This window comes from Xiphias gladius, chromosome 8 (assembly GCF_016859285.1).
Source record: "Xiphias gladius isolate SHS-SW01 ecotype Sanya breed wild chromosome 8, ASM1685928v1, whole genome shotgun sequence".
NCBI classification, from domain to species: domain Eukaryota; kingdom Metazoa; phylum Chordata; class Actinopteri; order Istiophoriformes; family Xiphiidae; genus Xiphias; species Xiphias gladius.
The window spans coordinates 6,315,672-6,340,356 of record NC_053407.1 but is presented as its reverse complement, the minus strand read 5'-3'; the positions used below and the strand labels follow the sequence as shown (position 1 = coordinate 6,340,356).

Genomic DNA, 24,685 nt, shown 5'->3' with positions numbered 1-24,685 from the left:
TAGGCCCAAGTAAATACAATTAAGGCTAGAGAGACGGCAAAATAAGCGTATTTAGTAACGTTAATAAATAGGAAACCTCATTTATGGCTAGTTAATGCTGGCTAACTAGCTACAACTAGCTCATGAGCTGTCTTGTTTGCTAACGTTAACTCAGCCTGCGTTCGCAAAGGCAGATCATATACCTAGCATGCCCTCTCGCCTGTTGAGGCTAGACGTCTGATAAATTATATTTCCAAACGTTAGCTAACTGATTGGCTGGCATTGGCCTTTTCACTGGTTGCTAAAAATACCCCGTCTTCTCCAAGTATTGATGCCTCCTCCGGGCCCGCGCACACAGCTCTGGAACCCGGGGCAGCTACCCTACATAGGCGTGCCCAACGTTAGCCCTAAACCGGACAGGAGTAGTCCATTGAACTACTTTTACTCCGTTATTCTTGTTCAAATGTCAGGTTAAACTAGCGCTTTTTGTTTTCCCATATATTTCCATTCACTATTCCATAGAAGGAATTTCTAAAAATAAGTAATAAAAACTTACCTCTAACCAACGCCGAGGCCGGCTGCACGATCGCACAGTGCAGTGTCTGCTCCGCTACGAATGCACGTAATCGGCGCCGTAAACGACTTGGTGGGTTGTGGGGATTGTAGTCTTTATATGTTAAAACTTTTTAATATTTATATCTTGTCATGTTTGTATTTTGTTTTTGGTACTCTCTGCATTATATGCGAAAAATGCGACAACTACTACATACTGTTATTTACAAAAAGCAGACGGTGAATAATAGTGGGAATAAACAACTAACCAAAGGAAACGTGCAGATAAGTGCCGATTTGCAATTTCAAACAGTGGTAGAAAGTAACTATGTACAGTTATTCAAGTTCTGTACTTCACCACAATTATCTGGCAACATGGTTGGAATTTATTATAATTATTATTATATTATTATTTATTTCCAGGTTATGCTACTTTATACATCTACTCGACCTCATATCAGAGGGCAAAGGTTTAACACCACTACATTTATTTGACAGCCATAGCGACTACTTTGCAGATTGACTTTATATTGACTTTATTTTTAGATATAACTACTTTATAAACTGTGTTACCTTGATGTAGATTAAATGACCCATCGTTATGTAATGTTTACTGAGATTTTTTTTTTTTTTATATTTCTGAATAAGATTTTGTTTGTGGTTAGCGCAAATTGAAAAAAATTATATTTAAAAATTTCAACAACAGCATCTTAACAAAAACAATGTCCCCATTACTCTGGATAATCCACCAAACACAGTGTCAATAGTTTTCATGGAGGCTACTTTCTACTAAAAACATAGTCCCCATGAAAACTGAAAAAAGGGGAAGGGGGGAACCTTTGAATTTCTGTTAATCCATCAATTATACTAATAATAATAATAATAATAATAATAATAATAATAATAACTAATATAAAAAAATACTTTTTTTACTTATATATATAGTAATACAGAAGTCATTCTCTATATTTAACTTTTCATATTTAGGTACATTTTGCTGTTAATACTTCTATACTTTTACAGAAATTGTAAGTAAAAACTCGTAATGCTTCCAACACTGATTTTCAGTGTTAAAATAATTCAGCTTGCTACAAACCAGGTTAAGCAAAGGATAATGTAAACTTAGATTACATATGGCTGTGGTCTTTCATAACACTGACCAAAACACTAAACCTTTCTGCCCCACCGCTAGCCCTCCTTATGCAGGGCTGACCAGAGAGAGTAGTGTCATCCCAGGGTTTTGGTGAGTTTCAGCTCCTCCGCCATATCACAGATAAATTACCTGATCAGCCACAACATTAAAACTGGTATCTGGTTTTAATGTTGTGGCTGAATGGTGTACATCCCTGCTGCCAATGGAGCAGAGGAGATGGAAAATCTGATAGATCCTAATTTCCGTGTGGTGCTCAGTAAAGTACTGAAGAGGATTACTGTGACCAGACTGAAAAATTAGGTGTAACTGCAACAGTTACTGATTTACTGGAATAGACTGAATTTTATTCATCCAACACCCATCAAAACAGAACCTTTATCTGGGGGTTTTTTTCCCTCTTTGTGTGCAGGAATTTCGGTCCATGTGTCAGGAAAATGATGCTGAAGAGGTTAAAGGAGTCCTGCCATACTGGTCAAAGATTTAGTATAAGATGTCAGTGTTAAGCAAGTTATGGAATATCTCTGAACCAGAGATGCTCATCATACACAATCAAATTAAGGCCTTTCAGTAGGACTTTTTTAAGCACGTGGTTGTCTACACTACAGGTGTGTCTACATTAAGAAATTTTTGTCGTAATTAAAAACAACTGCACCCTGATTGGCACGTGAGGGCGGCTACACAGCCAATCTTTGAGAAACTGGTGCTGAAAGTGCATCACAGCTTGGCCAGCTTTCTTAAGAGCTTGATGGGCCACTGGCTTCTGGCCCAGTGTGACACCTACACACCTGCAGCCTCTGCTGCCTGCCAGGCTTTTGAAGTTGCCTTCTCAAAGAGCTCGAGGCCCTCATATTCTGCAGGGATGAGATTTGTAATGTAGTGGTGGCATTAGTGAGGACAAGGGGATATGCACTGTACAGCAAGGAGGTGATTCAACATCTTGTTCTCCTTCCTCAACTGTTTCTGTTATTTTGCAGGTATTGAGATTCTTTTTTAAAGGAAACCTTAGGCACAATGAGAAATGTAAATAAACAAGTAAAACTTACCTACCTTGCTGTCCTTACCATCACTGTGAACTCAACATGATTATATACTCATTCTGAGTCTTTTACTGAAGCACAATTTGTCTGTTCTTTAGCTATGTGGCAGAGAAGGAAAAAGAAAGTATACAGTATGTGTGCATGCTGACCAGCTCTCTAAAGACTCTAAAGCTCTGCAAAGTTCTGGAAGTGCAGCAAACACAAGACATTACAGGTAATGGCACTGTTTGTAACAGAGGTTTGAATGCATGTGACATTAATACATGACATGTTAAATTGTTATTCCACAAATGTAGTTTCTCTCTAAGAAAATAAGGGACTAAATGTTTATACTTACATTTGAACTTTATGCACAACGGTGCGTTGAGCTAAATGCTAACATCGGCATTCTAACATGCAAACTTATAATGCTAGTATATCTATGTTTAGCAGGTACAATGTTTACCACGTTCACCATCTTGGTTTAGCGTGTTAGCATGTGCTAATGTACAACATACCTGAGGCTAATGCGAATGCTATTAATTAGCAGGTATTCAGTCATAAACCAAAGTATTTAAATTCAAATTTTGACCTGATGACGGCACTAGATGTAAAAATCAGGGGATCATTGAAGTTATTACAGTTTAAGTCTGTCCAAAATTTCATGGCAATCCATTCAATATTTCTTGAGATATATCAGTCAGGACTGAAGTTGTAGACCATATGACTGATCAGCATTACCATCTGTAGAGCCATGCTGTTAGTGTGGCTTAAAAGTCAAAAAGGGCCTTTGGACCTGACGTAATGTGGGGTTATTATATAGATGGTGAATGTCAAAAGTAGCATGGCTGCTAGCATGGTCGCACATTTACTCTTGTAACAGTGAATCAAATGACCATGTGTATGTGAAAGAGGTCGCTAGAAGTGATGAACCCACATAGTTATCACCCAATTCTGCAGTTCCCCTCAGCTCTGCTGACTGTTTTTGTGTCTTTCAAGTTGGTGTCTCGGTTTTCCGGCTCGCAAATTTACTTTTTTGGTTCACTCTCACTACTCTCATAAGCATAATTTCTAGCAGTAGTAGGCAGCTGTTTTTAGTGGAAAACCAGTAATAAGCCCACTGTCAATTTCCTGCCCCCGAAACGGCAGAAAAACAAAACTTAGCAAGTAGCTCCTTTTAGCAACTAAAAAAGCCATACATTTTCTTCAGGAACTGGTGGAGACCAAAACAGAGCTAAAGGGGAATGAATATTGGATATATAGTGGCAAAAAAAGTACATTAACCTTTTAGAATGACTAGATTTTCTGCATTAATTGGTCATAAAATGTGAGCTGATCTTTAACTAGACCACAAGTATATAACAAATACATCTGCTTAAGAAAAAAATAAACAAACAATTATAGTCTGTTGTGTATTTATTGAAAACACCCATTAAACATTCACGGTGCTGGTGGAAAAAGCAATAACTCCAAACAACTGCTTTCGGTAGCTGTGGATCAAACCTGCAAAATGTTCAGGAGGAATTTTGGATCAATCTTCCAAACAGAACTGCTTTAGCTATAAGATATCTTAATAAACTTGGGAATTAATTTTCTTCATTTTCCCTCTATGATGACAAGCTGTCCAGACCTAGAGGCAGCAAAACAGCCCCAACTCATGATGCCCCCATCCACTGTGTGTGCAGTGATGTTTTTTTTGGAGCAGCATTTTCCACCGTGTTGTCCTGCCATGGACACCCTGCCTGTTCAATGAGTTGCATATGGTAGACTCATGAACAGATATATTAACCAGCTCCAATGATTCCTTTAAACATTTAGCTGTTACTCTGGGCTTTGTTTTTACCTTATTGAGCATTCTGCGTTGTGCCTTTAGAATCATCTCAGCTGGGCACCCGCTTCTAGGAAGAGTATCCACAGTACTAAATCGTCTCTCTTCATGGGCAGTTTCTCTAACTGTGGACTGATCAATATCTAAACTAGAACTAATTAGCCTTTGTTGATGTCATTAGCCTAGGTGTTCACATACTTTTTTCAACTTACACTGTGAATGTTTGAATGTTGTATTCAATATGGACAAGAACAATACAATGATTTATGTGTTATTAGTTAAAATAGGTTCTGTTTGTTCATAATCTTACCTTAGATGAAGATCTGACCATATTTTAAGACAAATTTATACATAAATACAGGTAAGTCCAAATGGCTGTTACTTTTTCTTGCCACAGTACATTCAGACACGACTCCAAATGTATGCTAAAGTTGATTATCTGTTGTATGTGTAAATAATACGTTTGATGACAAGTTCACTAAATCAGCTTGAAAGGTATATGTAAAAAATGCAGCATTTTAACATTTTAATAGTGAGCATGTTAGCATGCGGATGTTAGCATTAAGCTGAAGGCGACATTGTGCCTTCAGAGCCTAACTGAACCACTAGTATACCTATAGATTCTTGTTTTACAGCAAATATGTATAAAGAATCTGAATTTATCTTTGGTTTATCCATTCTCTTGTGACTTGTAAAGGCAAACTGTCAGAAAGAAAACTTACTTCTCTGTCACAAATTAATCTTAGCAGTAAGTAAAACTGTAAAAAGAAAAAAAAAAGGGGAGAGGTTTAATTAAAGCTGTTACATGCTGTTAGGTATGTTGTGTATATACGTTGTGTCATCCATCCTTGTTAAAAATTTTTTTAAAGGAAGTGGAATTCAAATTTGAATTGCTTTATTTCACTAGACACAATTTTTCTTGACCCAATCAGTTACCTTGTACGTGTTCTTTCATTTTTTTGTTCTTACTTTAGGGCTGCTGGTCATTTGTGATTCCACAAAAGGCTTTTTACCTAAACTTTGGCATCTGCTCAAAGAGGCTGGTGAGGGCATGGCCAAAGCACTCTGCCATAACCTTGAGTTGGTTCTCAGCAAACTCCCCAGACAGGTCCTTTATCTGACCTTGGACTTCTACACCAACTTCTTCACATCAATGGTACATTGTTTGTTTCTGTGTGTGCAAAAGTGGTTCTTGTTATTGGATTTGTTGACAGTCTGAAATTTCTTCCTCTAAATCTCTCCAATTAGTGTGCAGCAGGAAGTCCATCAAAAAATGCAGCTATGGTCACTTTTGCTGTGGAGAGATTGAGCTACTGTGGAGAAGAATTTTCATAAACGTTACTAGGTGCTGAGTAGGCAGATTCCTTGAGCAACTTTAACAGAAAATGGAGGGCATTATCAAACATGATATCAACATGTGAAGTAAAATTTGCATTTACAGATTACTGTGAATGTCTGAAAGGAGCTTATCTGGGGTGGCCACTTTATCAGTAACAGCGCATTCATTAAAGGGGGACCTACAGTATTATGCATTTCCTTATTTTCTGTAATATATATAATGTTCATATTAAATGTGGCCAAAGTTTGAAATAATGAAGTAAACACATAAAAGTAATCCCTGTGAGACAAAAGCTCAGTCATCCATTTACTGTACTTCAAGGGTACAGAGCCCGGTAGGATCCCTTACTTTCTTCATGCAGATACAGTCCTTTATGTTCACTTTATGTTCTGAAATCTGCTTCCAAGCTGTAAGTAATACAAACATAAATGCTTACTCAAGTAATTAAGCTTCACACACATCTTTTTGTCTTGTTTTTTTATTTGTTTTTTTGCTCACAAGAATCGTTATTGTGAGCTGTTAATGTTTCACAGGCTATGGTGAAAGTAAGTACACATGAAAGTCACTTTGCATTTTGATGCAGATTAAAAATTCTTAAATATTTTCTATAATTAAAATTAAAAATTAGAAAACTGTGTAACCTGTCTCTGACTACTTCTTCATATTATGTTTATCTCAATTGCTCTAATTTTAGTGTTTTAGGTATTTCTGGCTCAGTGTCTTAAATGTAGCTCAGACAAAATCATAGGGGCTAGCGGGTCACCTTATTGGTGCAATTTAGATTGTACCAAACTACATTAAATGTCTACAAGTTTATTGAAAAAAAATCAAGGGCATTTCTTTGAGGGTCTTATCATCTATTTGTTGACACTACGTGTCCCTATGGCACTTCCTTTGTACAGTATTGTATGTCAGCTACTCAATATAATCATCTTAATCCAAATACTTTATGTGAGAACTGACCTTTGTCAGTCCACTTCTGTCCATGTTTAAGTTATGTTCTTGTAGGATTTGAATTTTTCAGAATTGCATAGAGATTTTTTTCAGTCTCCACTCCCACTCTTATGAACCAACAGTTCTTGGATTTGTGTGAGACTCAGGCCTCCAGTGACTAAAGGCTTTGTGCCCCAATTGGAACCTTGTTAAGAATAATGCGAAATCAAACAGTGCTCTACCATGTGCTGACATCCAACTCCGTTGCCTTGGCTTGAGGCTTTGGGAGGGTCTTCAGGGTTACTTTAACAGGAAATTGTCACATTGGTTGTTCTGGTTAAGTAAGACATGCGCTGAAGGTTGTAACAGGTAAAGAGTTGTCTAAAGCAGAGTGCATTGAATGTCAAGTTTGGTTTGCCTAGCACAGACGCGGACACATACAGTCTGGGATTGAATGTAGAACTCTGGGTATCAGGTAAAATAAAATTTCATGCAAAGTGGCAAATACAGTGGATTTTAAAGGTTCCCTGTGGAGTTTTTTACCTGTAGTAGCGCTATGACATTGTCGTGTAGGTCCAGTTTTACTTTTCTCATGCACACACAAGGATGCGCATGCTTGCACACTTGTACAGATGTACACAATACACAGTCCTGCCAATGGTTTGACACTGTTCCAGTGATCTACAGGTGTCTGCAACACACTAAGAAATGTAGCGATGTGTGAGTGAAGGCAAAGAAGAAGGCTGCAAGCTAGTAAATATGGATTGTTTACATGGATGTGAACAATGCAAGATTTAAAATACTTAAAAAAATCAGCTTTTGTGAGGAAGGAAATACATTCAACACATTTATTAGAACTCAAGGATACACATGATGCATTTTGGTGAGTAACACTTAATGTAAACATATTTTTTGTTTATTTACATGAAAACTTCACAGAGAACCTTTAAAATGTATTTTATGATAAATAGTTTGAGTGCAAGACAAATACAGATAAAAAAAGCCATCTGAATGACCAAAAATCATATTTTATAGTTATTTATATTTTGATATGTTGCATTTGGCAGGATGACATTAACCCATTCTACATGGCATACTTGACTGTTTCAATTTTGTTTGGCAAGTTTTGGAGTTCTGGTCCCATTACAATGGAGGTGAATGGCATTTGTTTTATTTTAGGTCAGTAATAAAAGACAATCATACTGCTATATTACTGTGCATACATTTACAGTTATTTAAATATCAGGAACTGTTGATGTGTTGCAGGGACAATCAATAAATTGTGATTCATGAATTAATGTTCTGTTCACCTTTTTTTTTTTTGGTTACATGTCCCTAAATTGGCAAGGTAGACTACGTTCTTAATTAATAAAATGCATACTATGACATATCAGTTTCTGTCTGGAAAATTATTTGATGCAGCATTTTCTTCTGATTGATCAAGAGCTGGAGGTAAGGTTGCCACACCAGATTCTGCAAGCTGTTGGAACATTAAAATCATGAGAGCAAAATTTTAGATAAGGAGCGGGAGGCTATCAAAACTGTAATTTTCGTGTCTCTACAGACATAAAAAAATATTTAACATTTCTTCACTATAATGGCAACATTAATCAAGGTGGTCACATTTACTAAACAAATAGGCTTAATAAAAGGATTTTTTTCATTACCATATACCCTGTGGGCTGGGAGTCACATTTTGTAAATTGCATCAAGTAACATCAGACTGAAATGGTGAAACCCCTGCTGGTACGTACCAGGCTGTTGAGTCTCTGGGAGGAGTTGATGTCATTGCTTCTGTCCCGTTCACTCTTAACTGACAACACAAGTTCATCTATTTCCTCATTTGACCTCAGAGGAAACACTGTCCTCAGGACTGCCCTATACATACACACATGTACACAAACAACTCTCCTTTGACATAGAAACAGAGCACCAGAGAACAACTCATCTATCTATAGGTCTTTTTAATGGTTAAGTTTTTACTTTTATGAATTGAGGGTTCAAGGACAGAAGGTGTTGTACAGTATGTTGTACTGATCGTAAAGCCCCGTGAGGCAAATTTGTGATTTTGGACTATTTAAATAAAACTGGCTTGACTTGACTGCAGTTGTGTGTGTGCTTTTTTGTGCATTGATTTATGTAACCTAAACTCCTGGACAGTGAGTGTGTGTCTCTCAGGGGTATCAGAGTTGATTGGCTCTTTTAGCTGGCTGGACTGAATTTGGCTTTGCTCTTCAGACCCACCCGCATCCATCTGAAAAACAACAAACAGCTTCTTAAGTACACAATTTCACATTTTGTAAAATACACTTACTTTCTCTTCTTCTGAGAATCAGATGAAAAGATTGATACATGTCTTAAACTGTATCTGTTTGTTCTATATGAAGCTGGTGCCAGGAGATGGTTAACTTAGCTTTGCATAAGGACAGGAAACGGGGGAAAATAGCTAGCCAGGATCTGTCTAAAGGGTTAAAAAATAAATAAATCTGCCTACCAGAACCTAAAGGTAACTGACACGTTATATCTTGTTTGTTGAATCCATTCAGGGACTGAATTTTAAAATGATAATACCCGTCATAAAATCACCACTTGTCATTTTTACACTTCTTTTTTTATAGATGAAAAAAGGAATAAAATGTTAATTAGTGAACTTTATAGGTGCTGTAAGCAGATTTTTTTAAAACTTTAGACAGAGCCATGCAAGCTGTTTTCCCCTGTTTCCAGTCTTTATGCTAACATAAGTTAAGCTGCTGCTGGCTTCATCATCAAAGTGAACAAACAGATATGTGAGCGATATCAATCCTGTCATACAACTCTAGGCAAAAAAGTGAAAGCTTATAACCCAAAATGTCGAACTATTCCTTTATATATTTATTAGTATAGTTTATTGATACAAATTTGTGCACATATACAAGGTCAAATATTAACGGTCTTTTGGGTCTCTTGGGGTTGTTGATCATGATCACCTTCACTGTACAATTTGGAGACACACAATTCCACACAAAATCACCACAACATGCTGTGCCCACTTTTGAAACCATTGGTATAACATACTGTACCCGTTCAGTAGTGGAGTCATGTGTCTCAGCCTGTCTTCTGCCTGTTTTAAGGAGCTCCAGCAGGGTGACATACTCGCTCTTCAACTGATCAAAGTCACCCTGCAGCGTCTTCAACTGGAGAGCAGAAAAAAATACAAATGCAAAGACAAGACTATGGTGAAGATTTTACATTTAAAGTTTTAGATTTTAAATACTGAATTCTGTGTATGCATGAGTATACTGTGTGTAAAGTACATTTGTCTATATGAGCCACCTGAAGGAATGTCTGTTTGTGTGTTTGTTGCAGGGTGTCCCAGTTGCGTCGTGGCACAACATCCCAGTACTCTGCCTTCATCTTGTTGAGCTCCTGTTGGGCCTTAGTCAGGTCCTCCCGGCACATCTTCAGGGCAAGCTGTAGTTTCAGTGGGTCCTTAGCCTCTTCTTTCACGATGCAAACAAAACTCAGAACAAAATAAACTTGTTTTTGGATGTTTATATATAGATATTCGGTTGAGTCTCTTATTCATAAACTATGAACATAAAAGGTATCATTCAGGAATCATATTTTTGCTTAGTATTTAAATGCTTTATTTTTTAAAGGCAGAGAAAATTTTTTAAATCTATTATTAAGGCTCTATTTTAACAGAGCCTTGACCAGAAATAGTGAGTCAGTGGGTAAGGTTCTAAAGGAGTACAACAAAAAAATTAAATGAACACTGATGTGAATTCTTGCCTGGGCTCACCTGTATTTTTATTTGCAGGGTGGACCTCCTTCAGAGAGGCTCTTTTAAGGTCACTGAGCTGCCAGATCATCAACTTGCGGGCATCACGCTCCTCCCGATACTTCACATACTGGTTGGACAGTTCATATTGCAGATGTTCCACCTGGAGAGGAATGGAAGACAGTGGGCTGACTGATGCAAGATAATGATAATCTACCATTGACCTTATATTCTGAACTGAACTTCAAACAAAACATGCTTCGATGCTAGGGATTTTTCACACACATGTATGAGATCAGTTCTGTACATAAAAAAAAAAAATGGAAAATCAGAAATTCATGTGGAAATTAATCACACCAAGTTGTATTCACTAAAAAGTTACAAGAATTAATATATAAATAGCAGCTAGAACACCACTTTACAACTATGTAATGTACCACAGCCTGCATGGCCTTTTCTTTCTCCGTCATGGCCTGAATGTCCCTCTGCAGTTGCTGCTTCTCCCTCTTCAAGGCTCGAATCTCAGCCTGCTCCTCTCCTCAGCGAGCTTGAATCTTCCTGTCACATTCCTCTGTCACCAACCTTAGATAGGATCGCAGTGGTTCCAGTTCTCGGATTTGAGCCTGCTGATAGGCTGAACAGATGTATAACGCATGATAAGGATCTATAATCAAAATATTGGGCTGAAACGATTTATTGATGACAATTTGGACAGTTGATTTATTCAATTAGTCCTATAATAAACTTCTCCAACTCAAAGATTTGCTTTATTTTTCTCATTTTGTGTAATTTTAAATTTAACTGTTTACGATTTTCTGACTGACAAAATAAGCACTTTGAAGATATCAGTCACTTCATGATCTGAGAACTTGTGGACACTTGTCATTATGTTAAACATTTTAAAAGCTAAATGACTATAGAATAATTCAATAAAAATATTATAGATTAATCACTAATAAAAAAAAAAACTTAGAAATGTTAGCTATATGTTATATACAATTACTATACTTGCTAATATAAATTCAAGTTTATTCCAGTGATTAAGTCTTTTAACCTCCGCAAGGAGATTGTGTTTTTGTCCTATTTGTTTGTTTGTCTGTTATTATGCAAGATTTATCATAAAGTTGTTTATAAATTTCATTGAAATTGTTTAACTTTGAGTCATATTTTTTTTGCCATTTTCTCAAGAAGTACTGCACTTTAAATTGTAAATGTCTCCCATGATTGTCACTCACTATGTATTTTGATGCAGAATACAATTTTTTAAATATTTTCTATTATTAAAATAAATAATTAGAAAACTGTGTAACCTGGCTCTGACTGATTCCTCATATTATTTTTATCTTAACTGCTCTAATTTTACAATGTTTTAAGTTTTTCCTGCCTAGTGTCTTAAATGTAGCTCATAGAAGATCATAGGGGCTAGCAGGTCAACTTATCAGTGCTATTTAGATTGTACCAAACTACATTAACTGTCTACAAGTTTATTGAAAAAAAGGGCATTTCTCTGAGAGTCTGATCATTTATTTGTTTACACTATTTGTCAATATGGCCCTGCGTTCATAAACCTCTTTACCCAGATTTGCTTTCAAAAATGTTGGTTTACGTGGACGCCATAGACACAATGTGAATCAAATGAACATTCTCTTACAGAAATGTAAGCAATTCTCCATAGCATGGCAGTATGCTATTTCTCATGTGCCTCAAAGACAGAATTTTTCTGACAGAACTAACTCTTTGTTGAACTTAACTTCTCCTAATGTTAAAGGCCCCTGTTCCTTTTATCTTATAGCACTTACAGAATCCATTCAAAAGAGTATTAATGTATACTAGGGTAATTCTTCTTAAGAAGAAAATGATAACGCAGGTTTACTCACAGAGCTACTGACCTGTGTTTTCCAAGGACCTGTGTTTTCATATTCCTTTTTGATGGCAGATAGAAGGGGTTGGTAGGTTTTGAACTCTTTGATGAAACAACCAAAGACATCACGGTAGACCTGTGGCCAAAGCAGATGGTGACATGTAATATTCTTTATGTATCTATATTTAATATAACAAAGAATGTGCTTCTGGTAGTATGGTTTGTATGGTAGTGTATATATGGTACTTTTTTCTGTTTTTTCTTTGTGAAAATAAACCACAGCACCTGTAGCTTCAGTTCCTGGAATTTTGGCTCATTGGGGCTGATAGTATGCAGCTCCTTGTTCACATAGTTCTCCAGGTGCATCAGCAGTTGGGGCTTTCTCTCCAGGCCTGCATAAATGTAAGCGCTTCCTGCCCAGCACAACTAGGGCAGGGTTTATCACACGCACACACAGACACACACACACAAAGGGCAAGATGAGTACTCGACTTTGCTAAGACAGTGGAAAAGGTACCCCCCTTAGTGGTTAGCTATTTTGACTAATCATCTTTACAGAAATCAAAATACCTAAGCTACTATTCATATTCAGTAACATAAAGTAAGCTAACCATGAGTGAAATCATCACAGGTTTGATCAACCTGTTGCTGGTTTGCTTACCTTTCTCGCTGCAGATGGCTGGACAAAAACAGTACCAGCGCTTTCTCCTTCTTGCCCTTCCTCTGATGTCTGGATAGTGGAATTTTGAATACTGTGGTCACGTGTCAGTCTTAAATAATCAAGAACAGAGATAAGTTAGGTTTAACATTGTAATTTAACTAGCTAGTTACGCTAATCACGATATATACATGTAATAATACAATAGTTACAATCTTTATATAGCAATCTATTTATCACTTGCTTTTGTTTTTAAGACGGCGTTAAAGGTGGAAATTTTATATCTTTGTGCGGTGACATCTCTAGTGATTATATGAAGGCTAAATAATAACATAACAAGCTCTTGCTCTTTTTAACTTGAGTTTGGCATCACAGGTCATAGCATTGTAGCAGAGTTTCCATGGTAACGAGTACGGGGCACGCAGCAAGACCCAGAGTTCACCGTGGCGCGCCAAATTACTTTACAAATTGCATAAGACAAAAAACTTTCCTCGTAAATAGAATATAGACACTTTGTAACCATGAAAAAGTGCAGTTTTTAAACCTGCATATTAGCCATTTACCCTGAGTAGTGCCAGTAACAAATGTATGATAAATAAATAATCAAATTGGTAACCTACTTTATAAATGTCACACAAAACTGCAACTTCCAGGACTTGCTGTGCAATATAGAAGTGATAGAAGAGAAAATAAGAAAAACACCAAATTCCACATCTGGAAATAATGGGGATATTAAACCTGTCAATACATTTTCATCTAGCTAGCAAATATATTTATGTTCGGCTTTCTCTCATGCACATGCCACGTATGGATAACATAAGAAATTAGATAAAATTTTATAATGTTCTAAAAACAAACTGCCTGTAAATTTAAAAGCTGAAAAACTACATTTCCTAGCTATCTTTCTCAGTGGGAACCCCTAAACCAGGGTCCCCATAGTGAAGCTGTGTAGTCATTTCTAGAGACATTAGCATAAAAGCGAGCGTGCAGCTGAACTACAGTACCCACACGGCACTGTTAGCATCTAGAGTACATTCTGCTGCTTATCCGGGGATGTCACACCGCTGCTATTTTCTCCCCTCAGTCCCTCTCACTCTCAGCCTACAGCTCCAGCGGACTGAGACGGGGTTTTGGATAGAAAGAAACGAACAATAAGATACAAAACAGAGGCCAAAAATGGCAGAGCTTGGAATGGGAAGCCTGCCGTTAGGGGATCCTGCTTTAAATTACCAGGAGCACGAGCTGAACGAGCGGCTGAAACGGCTCTACCCAGCTGTGAACGAGGAAGAGACCCCTTTACCTCGATCCTGGAGCCCCAAGGATAAATACAGCTACATTGGGCTGTCACAGAACAACCTGCGAGTCCATTACAAAGGTTAGATACCGGGTCAGCCCTGATGGGTCTGAACAAGTAGTCACAGCACCAGAGGGTCTCTTCTCAAATCTGTCACTGTGTTGTTGCAGTGGGGGGTGGTCTCTTTTTCAGTCGCTCACACACACACACACACACACACACACACACACACGAGCGCGCGCGCACACGGTATGCGATTATGTTGACTGTGTATGTGTGTGTGCAGTCCTGATAAATCTAGTCTGAGCTGCTTCTCCTGTCCTGTAACCTTGCTTTGTTCCACAAATGAGCAGAGGAATGCCTAAATGGGTGACAGTGAACTCGCTAACCCTGACAATTAGTCTTACACTGAAATTTACCTTCAACAGCACGGTTCCCTTTTGTTTATTTACCGTTTATGACGTTATTTTCCTCCAGTAAACTGACCTTTGCATCTGACGTTTTCCATGGTTTGTACTAGAGGTATTTGTAACAATAACGACGCAACCAGGGGTTTGCCAATAAGCTAACTAATGGTATTTAACAAACAGGAGCGAGCAACAGCAAGCTATCTCTTAAGCAAGTACAGTAGTTAGCCCTGTGGCTAACAAGCTAACGTTAGCTAACCTAGCTGCTCCTTGTGACTAATATTGTGTTGAAAACAGTGTGATAAGCAGGCTACAAGATGGACACAAGCCAAACTTGTTAACCATTTACAATGTAGCACTGAGGGTAATGCCGCAGTTGCTTAGTTTTTGACCACAGCAAGCACCAAAATAGAATAAAAAATGGCATTGTTGTGTTTTCTCGCGTGACTTCAGTGGCAGTGTTCTGGAAGTCTTTTCCAGAATTCGTAAATCATTTTTTCCAGTCTGGAAGCAACCGGTCCAGCTCCATTCAGATCTGTATGTGCCCTGAGCACAACCACAGTCTCATGTCCAACCTCTACCAGGCAGCCAATTCGTTTTCAACAGCTGCTGCGAGGGAGGAGGCCTCTGCGCATCACATTAGGCCAAATGTGCGGATCTTGTAATAAATCCCTGCTATCGGAAGACTAGCATTTTCTCAATAGCGACAACTTTTCTCGTCAGACGGCGCAGTCAGTCACTTAATCAGTTGGCTAAAAACTGTCAGAATGGTCTGTCAGCTGGATTATTTTACGTATCCAGCTCCTAAATAAAGACAAGGTGACATCTGTGTGAAGTCATGTTCTCAGTCTTTTGCCTGCTCTGTTATATTTCGTCAGGCGACACGTCAGGGCAGCCCCCCAGTAGCAGGCATGCTAGTCCTGCTTTTCAGGCTATGAAAAATCTCCACAGAGGCATTGCAAGGCCACTATGGGCCCAGTTGCCTGTTTACATCAGTGAAAAATTCAGAGGATGAAAGGATGCAGACAGGCTGTGTAACCCATTTTGAAAGGCTTATTTGGCACATACGTAGTAATCGTCCTGATGAAGGCCTATTTGTTTAAATAGAGACTCTCAGTCAGATAGCCTGACATAACCCACAGATTATTTAATGCATAGGTGACCAGGTTGCTGCTGTTGAACAGTGGTTTAATTTGAATAAGCCTACATTCTGATTTTTAGTGATGTTGATGTACATAATGGATATTTTTTGTGGATGCTGTTGTGGTTCATGTTGATGTCTGTGAAAGATGGGACATAATAGAGTTGTGGCAAAAGTTCATCTACTTTACAGTTTATCAGTTTTATTGAGATCCTTGCATTCTGTCTAGAATTACCCATGCAGTTGTCACAGCTGTGACATTGGCAAAAAATGATGAATGGCCCCATGTATGTTTTAAGATAAGACATGTCTTTTCATGTTGGGTTTGTGTAGAGCACTGAGTCTTTATTTCTATGAAAAGGCCACAGATTAAGTGACACTGCACAATTGTTCAGGGATGACTATATAAATTGGCCTATTCTTTAGTTTGTAGGATAATTTTACTCCTCCTGGTTCTTCCTTCCCCCTTGTGGTTTGGATGCTATTTTGACCAGTGTGCTAGTTTTCTCTGTTCAAGGCCAGACAGTATCTACCTAGTTCTGTTGTGCACAGACACAGATTAATCTACCCAGTCGAAAGAGTTAGATAAGTAAATAACCACTGCTTGATAGGTTGGGCTACATATAGGGAGTAAAACATTCTGTATATAATTAATGCACTGTAGCATACCTTATGGTGTTGTTTGTGATGTTTTAAAGTATGAATAAATGTATACATTGATGTATACAGTGGGGTCCAAGTTCAAATAAATGGGAAAGTAGCTAATAAAAATAGACTGGCTAGCAGCCAATGCATCTTTGATTGTCCTCCAGGATGACTAAGATGATTAAAGGTTTTCTGTGGATGAGAAATAAATAACTCATGAAAGAACATGAATAAAAGTACAAATTAGTTTTCTGTGCATTTATGTTGGAGAAACATACTGTAAACCTGCTGTTATATCTATCAGGTATATCATTTTTAATAATTGTCAATCTATCTACATATATATCTATATATGTGCTATTTATAAAGCATGTTCAAGACAAAAAATGCTTCTTATTAAGACAAATGTGCTTCTTTAACAACTAAGATAAAGTTGTTAACAACTTAATCTCTCTCTTTGTCTACTGGTCAGTCTTTCTTTTACTAACTTAAATATCTCATTGATCTTTCAGTGACTCAATTATATAGTTCAAATTATTACCTACACTGAGACTGTCATACCTCCCTGTATATATCGGCCCTCTGATAGACTGGTGACCTGTCTAGGTTGTACCCCGCCTCTCGCCCAATGTTAGCTGGTATTGGTTCCAGCCCCCCTGCGACCCTCAAAGGATAAGAGGTATAGCTAATGGATGGATGGATGAAATTTGAGTAGGTGGATAGTAGCAACCTGTTGCACATGGTTCAGGTAATTGGTAGGGTGAGAGGTAGCCAGCAGCCAAGGCAGTGGTGTTGCGCCCTGATGCCACCATTCAAATTATGGAGTACTGTCACCTAGTGGCAGACATAGCAGTAGTCGCTCGCTGGCTACTGAGAAGGAAACTCATTCTAGCCTCTTGCTTTTTTGATCCTGTCCTGATAGTCTACCCAAAGTGCATGTCAACAAAGTGCAACAGAACATTTTTAACCATGTTTCCCTCAGTTGTACGCCTAAGCCTCTCCTTATACTACATTGGTTGTCTGCATAGACAAATGTTTTTACACTTATGTTGGTGGATATAGTCTGCATGGTCAAAAACTTTGGGATGTTCGTTGGTGGTTTGTGCAAATCCTCATAGACATTGGCAGATGATGAAATTTAATTTAAATATATGCAGCTTTAAGCCTTTGCACTTGTGGCAGCACTTCACTCAATATCCCTTGGGATAATTTACCTTCTTCTGAGATGAACCATGAGCTGCTGTCCCTCATTCCAAAAGTAACGTAGGTCACAGCCTGACACCAATAATAGAACCACATCGTCTGCAAAAACATGACAGGCAATCCTGAGGTCACCAGAGTGGACTGGACCTCCTCTAATCCTTGGCTGTGCCTTAAAATTCTATCCTTGGGAATCACTGACTGAGTAGATGACAAAGCAGAACCTCAGTGGAGTCCATCTATTGAGGAAGTTTGTTAAAGTGCCAAGGATGAAGACAAAGCTTTTTGTCCAGTTATACAAGGACCTAATTGCTCATAGTAACAGCCCTAATGGTCCATAATCCCAGAGATGCCTCTTCTGCAGCTGATTTTTAGTGACTTTGGACTAGTCCAATTCAATCAAACACACCGCTACCGAAACGAACAGTCAAAAAGAAAGGAACTACAGATACAAAAAGTAACATTCAAGTTTTGCCTGAGGTTAGAAATAAGTTATGTGCTCATCAAAGTTCTACTTTACCAACAGTTTTTCAACATGACTGCATTGCAGGCAGTAGGTGAAGCTACTGTAGGAGGAGTGATTTGTATATAGCTGTTCTATGATACAGTTGTCCATTTGATCATTTGTACAAAATAATTTCTTATAAAAAGTCTGGAGTACGGCTTGGACCACTATTTTTAGCAACACTCAATTGTTTTAAACCATATCTACTGTACCTAAGTTACATAATACACCTATGTCGTGATGATATTCAGTGCCATCTAAATTCTATTTACTACTAACATAGAGGGCACCTGTAGGTAGAGTGTGTTGTGTATAACTCACAGAATTGATGGTTTGATCCCTAGCTCCGCCTGTCTACATGTCACTGTGTCCTTGGTCAAGTCACCTGTGCTTACACCTGTGCTTCTTATTCTGTGACATGACACAATGTTGTGAAAAAGGCCTTTCCTAGAAAGAGTTCACTGTAAGTGCAGACTAAACATGTTAACACTTACAGGCAATATAGAGCCTTGCATGACAGGCTAATCTGGGGTGGCAATCAGAACAAGGGGTTGTCATCTTTTGTTTGCATCTGCTAGAGTTTGATATCTTGATCAATGCAAGGACTAAGGTATGAGTGTGAGGAAGGCATAATATTAAAAAATTACAGTAAAACCGTTTGAATGGTGATGATCCTGGTGAAACTTTTACATCACATTGATCACCACTGATCTCAAATGCATCCAATATCCAATATCTCCTATTCTAGCCATTAGAATGATTTTTTTTCACCTTACATAGCTTTTAGCCAACATAGTTTTATCGTCTAATTCTTCCAGGATCTGCATGGATCATCACCTTTTCTTCATGAGAAACATAGCGCTATTCACTCTTCTGTTGCTGCTGTTGACAGAGAGGGCAATGTGACGATGTGGGCTTTGTTGTACTTGCTGTTATTGAACTGATAGATTTTGCACTTTCAGCTGCTTGTGACCAAGGATAGAACCTGAGGTGGGGCCACTGGTTTGCTAACAAGCAGTTAAGGTCTGGCTGTGCTGTGGGGTAAGAAGAACAGAACATTAACCTTTGATCCTTGACCTCTGGTGGAGAGGTTTGATGTCACATAATAGCTGAAATGTGTGACACTGTAGTTGGGGGCATATGACTCTATTACACCTTTAGACAGTCTATCCTAGTCACCTGATATTATGAAAAAAAAATTTTTTCCTTACATAAGACTGATATATGAACATAGAATTTCTTTCTAATTTCAGAGTGTCATTTAGGAGGTGGGATGACTGTTGTTGTTAAAAGTAGCAGTCATTTCTCCTACCCATCTATGCAGTTGTAAAGAGACCTCTTGGCCTACTGACGACTTGTTTTCACGAGAAGTAGCTAAAAATAGATGGTATGAATGTTGCTGCAACCACTGGACCAGACAGTTGCAAACACACACAACACACAGACCTTGGTACCACAATATATATGAGAGCAGGCAAGGTTGATTTTCCTTGATGACAGTGATGCAAAAGTTTAAGTCTATATTTATGTATTAATAATGTCTTGGAAACTCAAATGTACTTTAACGCAATTCCACAGCCATAATAATATTAGGGAATAATTGCATCACAAAACAGTGTCTGTACATGGTGTGATAATAAGTTAATGAACTGGGATATCACTGCGATCTTAATTGTTACATAAAATTTAAAAAATGCAGTATTTCATAGATATAGACCAAAACACTAAGCTAAATTTCAGTCAAATAGTATTTTTGATCATTACCATATCTCTTGATCCCAGATGGTTGTATGTTAGTGGCTGGAGCTTCCATACTCTCTCTCTCTCACAACCGCGAATAGCAAGAGCCTCAAGGTGTCTGCCGACAGCCAGATGCTTCGTTTACGGTTATAACCTATCTACATTTAATACATTAACATATACACACACATAAAAAGAGCTCATAATGACTTGTTATGTATCACGACAGGTGAACTCAATGGTGTGATCACATGCAACAGATAAAGATGCACATGCTTACTGTAGAGGCTAAATTGCAGTTATACAACACACTACTGAACACAGTAGTCTCTCAGGACTCGAGGGATTGCATAAGCAGCCATCTGAATATGTAATGAGTTTTGTGATTGAATTGAAGTGGTCCAGACACAATACATGAGCCCCATGACCCTGTTGTTTACATCTTGTTATTGTTTACATCCACTGTATATAGAGCGTGTTATCATCACACACAAACACACACACAAAAATCAATGCCATTTCTAATCTTATTATAGAAAGGTCACATTAACAAAAGTATTGATTGTTGGAAGAAAATCACTATTTGAGCTTCATCTGTGCCTGACTGATCCCCAAAAATTCATTGGAGGTCCCACTATAAAGAGTCAAAGAGTTAGATATGACTATCTGATATGTGGATTGATAAAACCTCCCAGAAAATGAAGTATGACAAACTTGTTCATTAATAACAACCTTGGAAGTGTAGGATTAAAAAAATGAAAGCTGATGAAAGTACAGTAGATCAGTAAAGTAACAGTCCGAACATAACAATGTTACACGACTATCAAGTGGCCCTTCATCAGTGCAATGGTATGGCTTGCACAGAGGGCAGTCAGGCTTTGGTCAGCAGGCAGGCTGTGTTAAATAGACTTACCTTTACCACTGGATCAGATTCTCCACTTTTGTTGGCATACTCAGATGAAGGAGTCTGTTGAAAGCCAAATTGGACGCCATATTCACATCTATGGCTTAGAATTTGTTCGTAGGTTAAATTTATGGATCTTAGGTTTTAGAAATGTAGAAAATGCATAAATTTTTTACAAGTACTTTACAGTTGGCTTTGCCTCTGCTGGTTTGGTAATTAAACTTAGCCACCAACCAAACACATTAGGGTGAAACTGACTCCTCTACCAGCTTTGGTATAGTACAGTATCAGTAGTCAAATAGAGGCCCAATGTTATTCTATAGCTCCATTTACTGGTTAAATAATAATGGAAGTCACAGGTTAATTTACTTACATGTTGGCCTAGCTCTTTGCAGTGAAACTGAAAGGTACCACTAACCTTCAGAGTGCATTTTCCAGCTGTATGAAAGGCACTTTGTTGATGCTATTACCTACACAGAAGACTTATGCCTCACATAAAATTGCATATTGTATATATTTTTCATTATTTTGTATTTCCCCTCTTGCAGGCCATGGTAAGAACCACAAGGACGCAGCATCAGTGCGAGCCACACACCCAATCCCAGCTGCCTGTGGGATCTACTACTTTGAAGTCAAGATTGTCAGCAAAGGTCGAGATGGGTAAGAAGAAAGAACTCTGGACAAGCTTCAGTGCATGTGTCCTATGATACCAGGGAAACCCTTTCCTAGCCTTGGATCAGTCAGTTTTTCTCTAATAACATTGTCACTGTACCCAAACAAAACTAAAACTGCATCAACTTCCACATTCCTGATGTTAGCTTTTCTTTGTCTGTACTATATGAAGTCTCAGCTTCATGTACAGGTCCAATGGAAGACAAGGAGACATTCATATTGTTAAATACTAATCAAACACAGCGCCAGGAGTTACTGTGTAAATATGTTATCATTGTTACATGTATTTGCCTGTATGGAAATTTTAGCCATTAGCAACAAATAATAAGTAATTATCAATTAGCAATAATTTCCCTGAAGCTTCATTTGTTTTTTATTTTATTTATTTTTATTTTTCATGTTCATCAGTTTGAAAACTGAACACTGCCTTTAGGGATTGCATTGTAGATTGCGTGATTGGTCTTGAAAAATTACTGGAAGGATTGCCATGAGGGTTGACGCATGCTAAGATGTCTAACTGTCAGTTAAAATAAAAAATGTTAACATGCTAAACATCAACATGTTAACCTGCTGGACTAAAATGTCAACATTAGAGCCCAACCGATATATTTGGGGCTCTCATGGGGCCAATTTTATTGGCCGATATTGGTTTATTGCAGATATATTGGTATCAGTGTATATGTCGTCTGATATTCGCCGATATGAAACATTTATTTTACAGAACATAATGCAGAAAAAGTGTGTGCGTATAAATATAAAAAATATTGGCCGATATATTGATATCACAACTTTTTACTCCCTAAAATCAGTTTTGCCAACGGCCCCACAAATCCAGTGTTGGTCAGGCTATAATTAACATGCTAACATTAGTGTGCTAGCGAACTAACAATTCAAACATTTAAGAGTAAATTTTAGTATATGACAATGCTAAATCCAACAGTTGTTAGCAAGCATGTTTGTGGCCTCACAGATTTCCACACACCTAGGCTATATGATGATTGATATGCCTACAACCGATTCATGTTACGATCAACGCGGGGGACCCAAACGCAGGACACAGACTCAGAGCTAGAATGAATAAGAAAACGTTAATAGTATGCTCTCAGGAATGATTATGGTAGTTGGAAGATAGAGGGCTGAGGCAAGCTGGTGGCTTGCAAATCATGGTCGAGCAGGAAAAAAAGGCAGACTTGCATCAAAACAACATGAGAGTCAAAGCTTAGAATGCACAGTTCTAAGTGGCCTGAGAATGGGATCTACCACTTTGGCTGAAACAATGATCTGGCAATGAATGCATGAAGAACTGGGGTTGATGTACTGCTGAGCTGATGAGAGATAGATGGATTGCAGGTGTGCAGGGCAGGCTGATCAGAAACCAGTGAGCTGTGAGAGTGATAGGAGCGACACATCCACAACACAGACACACACATACAGAGAGAGACACAGACAGGGCAGCACAGGGGGCATAGGGGAAAGGGAAATACTAGAAATACGGGATAGGAAAATATATATATATATATATATATATATATATATATATATATATATATATATATATATATATATATATATATATATATATAGTGAAATTGTCAGCACCAATATAAAATATTATTTCATGTGTATTCTAATGTATTCAGGCTATTTATCTTTATCTTTACTCATCTTTGTTTCTTGGGATTGTTCTTTTAGGGTCATACATTTCTGTGTCACTTTGATGGGTTGCAAATTTATAAACTTGCTTAAGCAGCATTTCCATTACCTTGAGTGTATATAAAAACAGCAGTCTTGTTGCCAATATCTGCATCAGCTGTCCAGCTGTGAAAGAGTGGCACCAGCAGTGGTAGATATTTAAATTTTTGTTCATCTACTGCGTCAGTGAAAATAGGGATGTAACAACCCAAAAATTGCAGCCTTAGCAACAAGCCCTGGCTCCTGAAATCTGAAAAGCTCCTGAAAAGCTTCTATGCAAGAGCAAAATCAAAAGCTTCATCTTAGCTGAATCAGAATTATCTCAATGTGACATTTGCCCCGGAACAGGAAAAGGACATTACACATGTGCATCAAAAAAGAATATCTAACAGATGTGCAAGGCAGAATAACCTCTTTGACCATGATTTAGTGGTTTTGGGTGATATATTTTTAAACTAATATCAGAGAGATTTTATTTTTGTCGGCAAATTAAAGCAACCTTTTTCTACATGCAGTAATGCAAAAATGGTCTTGTCCACATCTTCCTTCACAGTTTTATTCCTTCATTCATTCATTCATTCAACCTTTACTTAATTCTCTGGGATACATTGAGCATAGCCCTCATTTTCAATGATGCCGAGATTACATTAGGCAGCAAACAAAACAGAATAAAACAATGAAATGTGTAATAAATATAATAAAACATAACAAAATAAGTAAAAAAAAACCCCAAAAACCTATAAAATACAGACCTTACTCAAATAAAATAAGATTGAAACAGTTACAAGTAGGCATAATAAAAGATGGAAATACAGACAAGAAGTAATAAAATTAGTTAGGGAGGGTTGTGATCATGGTTTTAAATTGCCCATAAGGTTTTAGGGAATAGATTTTTACAGTGTGTTGAAGTTTGTTCCAAGAGGTTGGGGCATTAAAACAAAAGGCTGACTTTCCTAATTCAGACTGCATTACACTATGATACTATTGCTTGTACTGATATATTGACCAGAGTACACTCAGTACTAACTCTTTCCCCCCAGAATAGGTGTTATCATGCACTGTTCCTGAAGTTGTTGCCCAAAGTAGCTGAATTAACTTCAAACAGAATTCAACAGTGATGGGATTCCTTCACTGCACATACATAGACACCAATGCTATTGGCAGAGTTGCTGCAGTTCCATCACTTCATCTGTTCCTATCTTAGCCACTTAAACTGCATGAGCCATTCCTATTGGAAAAAGTAGGTCTTTGACTTTTTCATCAAAAGATCACCTGCTGATTCCTCGTCTGAATTGTCCTCATCAGAAATTTTTGATTGTAGCGGCACAGGAGGGTCTGAATGATCTTTTCTGTTGAAAAATTAATCGATAGTTTGTTTCATTGTCACCTAAGAGCCGAGCGAGAGC

At 37.8% G+C, this 24,685-nt stretch overlaps 4 protein-coding genes and 1 long non-coding RNA gene across 11 annotated transcripts in view; 2 read left to right on the top strand and 3 right to left on the bottom strand.

Annotated features, from left to right (window-relative positions):
- nutf2 (nuclear transport factor 2) overlaps window positions 1-628 on the bottom strand; it is an 11,487-nt gene extending 10,859 nt beyond the window's left edge. Inside the window, exon 1 of the mRNA XM_040133923.1 lies at window positions 536-628. The gene's annotated coding sequence lies outside the window, so the exon portion shown is untranslated. The remainder of the gene's footprint in view (window positions 1-535) is intronic.
- A 2,004-nt stretch (window positions 629-2,632) lies between these two features.
- LOC120793663 (E3 ubiquitin-protein ligase listerin-like) lies at window positions 2,633-5,942 on the top strand. Its single transcript, XM_040133925.1, has 4 exons — window positions 2,633-2,658; window positions 2,820-2,935; window positions 5,503-5,684; window positions 5,777-5,942. Exons 2-4 carry the CDS (start codon window positions 2,863-2,865, stop codon window positions 5,861-5,863), a joined length of 342 nt encoding a protein of 113 aa, XP_039989859.1. The 5' UTR covers window positions 2,633-2,658; window positions 2,820-2,862; the 3' UTR covers window positions 5,864-5,942.
- A 422-nt stretch (window positions 5,943-6,364) lies between these two features.
- tsnaxip1 (translin-associated factor X interacting protein 1) lies at window positions 6,365-12,545 on the bottom strand. Of its 3 annotated transcripts, none has more exons than XM_040132352.1 (8): window positions 12,450-12,545; window positions 10,998-11,194; window positions 10,582-10,723; window positions 10,113-10,315; window positions 9,860-9,973; window positions 8,945-9,054; window positions 8,555-8,678; window positions 6,365-8,280 (listed from the first exon to the last, which is right to left on the bottom strand). In XM_040132352.1, the coding sequence occupies exons 2-8, from the start codon at window positions 11,028-11,030 to the stop codon at window positions 8,191-8,193; spliced, it is 816 nt and encodes a 271-aa protein (XP_039988286.1). In that variant the 5' UTR covers window positions 11,031-11,194; window positions 12,450-12,545; the 3' UTR covers window positions 6,365-8,190. The 3 variants fall into 3 exon arrangements, with proteins under 3 accessions (XP_039988286.1, XP_039988287.1, XP_039988288.1); XM_040132353.1 differs by having other exon boundaries at window positions 10,113-10,279; XM_040132354.1 differs by having other exon boundaries at window positions 10,113-10,276.
- A 165-nt stretch (window positions 12,546-12,710) lies between these two features.
- LOC120792939 lies at window positions 12,711-15,646 on the bottom strand. Of its 2 annotated transcripts, none has more exons than XR_005707905.1 (3): window positions 14,826-15,646; window positions 13,083-13,191; window positions 12,711-12,847 (listed from the first exon to the last, which is right to left on the bottom strand). It is a non-coding gene; the product is annotated as an uncharacterized LOC120792939 (long non-coding RNA). The 2 variants fall into 2 exon arrangements; XR_005707906.1 differs by lacking the exon at window positions 14,826-15,646 and adding an exon at window positions 14,380-14,624.
- Window positions 14,076-24,685, top strand: part of ranbp10 (RAN binding protein 10) — a 34,965-nt gene continuing 24,355 nt past the window's right edge. For all 4 annotated transcript variants that reach the window (XM_040132350.1, XM_040132346.1, XM_040132348.1 and 1 more), the window contains exons 1-2: window positions 14,076-14,454; window positions 21,464-21,575. In XM_040132350.1, the coding sequence (XP_039988284.1) occupies window positions 14,256-14,454; window positions 21,464-21,575 (311 nt within the window). In that variant the 5' untranslated portion in view covers window positions 14,076-14,255. The remainder of the gene's footprint in view (window positions 14,455-21,463; window positions 21,576-24,685) is intronic.

What these genes read in the sequence shown, in the direction of transcription:
- LOC120793663 (XM_040133925.1), top strand. Translation starts at nt 2,863, where the DNA reads ATGCTGACCAGCTCTCTAAAGACTCTAAAGCTCTGCAAAGTTCTGGAA. An exon ending in GCAAACACAAGACATTACAG is followed by an intron (nt 2,936 to 5,502) that starts GTAATGGCACTG and finishes TTCTTACTTTAG; the next exon opens with GGCTGCTGGTCATTTGTGAT. An exon ending in CCAACTTCTTCACATCAATG is followed by an intron (nt 5,685 to 5,776) that starts GTACATTGTTTG and finishes CTCTCCAATTAG; the next exon opens with TGTGCAGCAGGAAGTCCATC.
- tsnaxip1 (XM_040132352.1), bottom strand. Translation starts at nt 11,030, where the DNA reads ATGACGGAGAAAGAAAAGGCCATGCAGGCTGTG. An exon ending in CCCTGCAAATAAAAATACAG is followed by an intron (nt 10,316 to 10,581) that starts GTGAGCCCAGGC and finishes TCCAAAAACAAG; the next exon opens with TTTATTTTGTTCTGAGTTTT. An exon ending in CTCACTGTCCAGGAGTTTAG is followed by an intron (nt 8,679 to 8,944) that starts GTTACATAAATC and finishes GTGTATGTATAG; the next exon opens with GGCAGTCCTGAGGACAGTGT.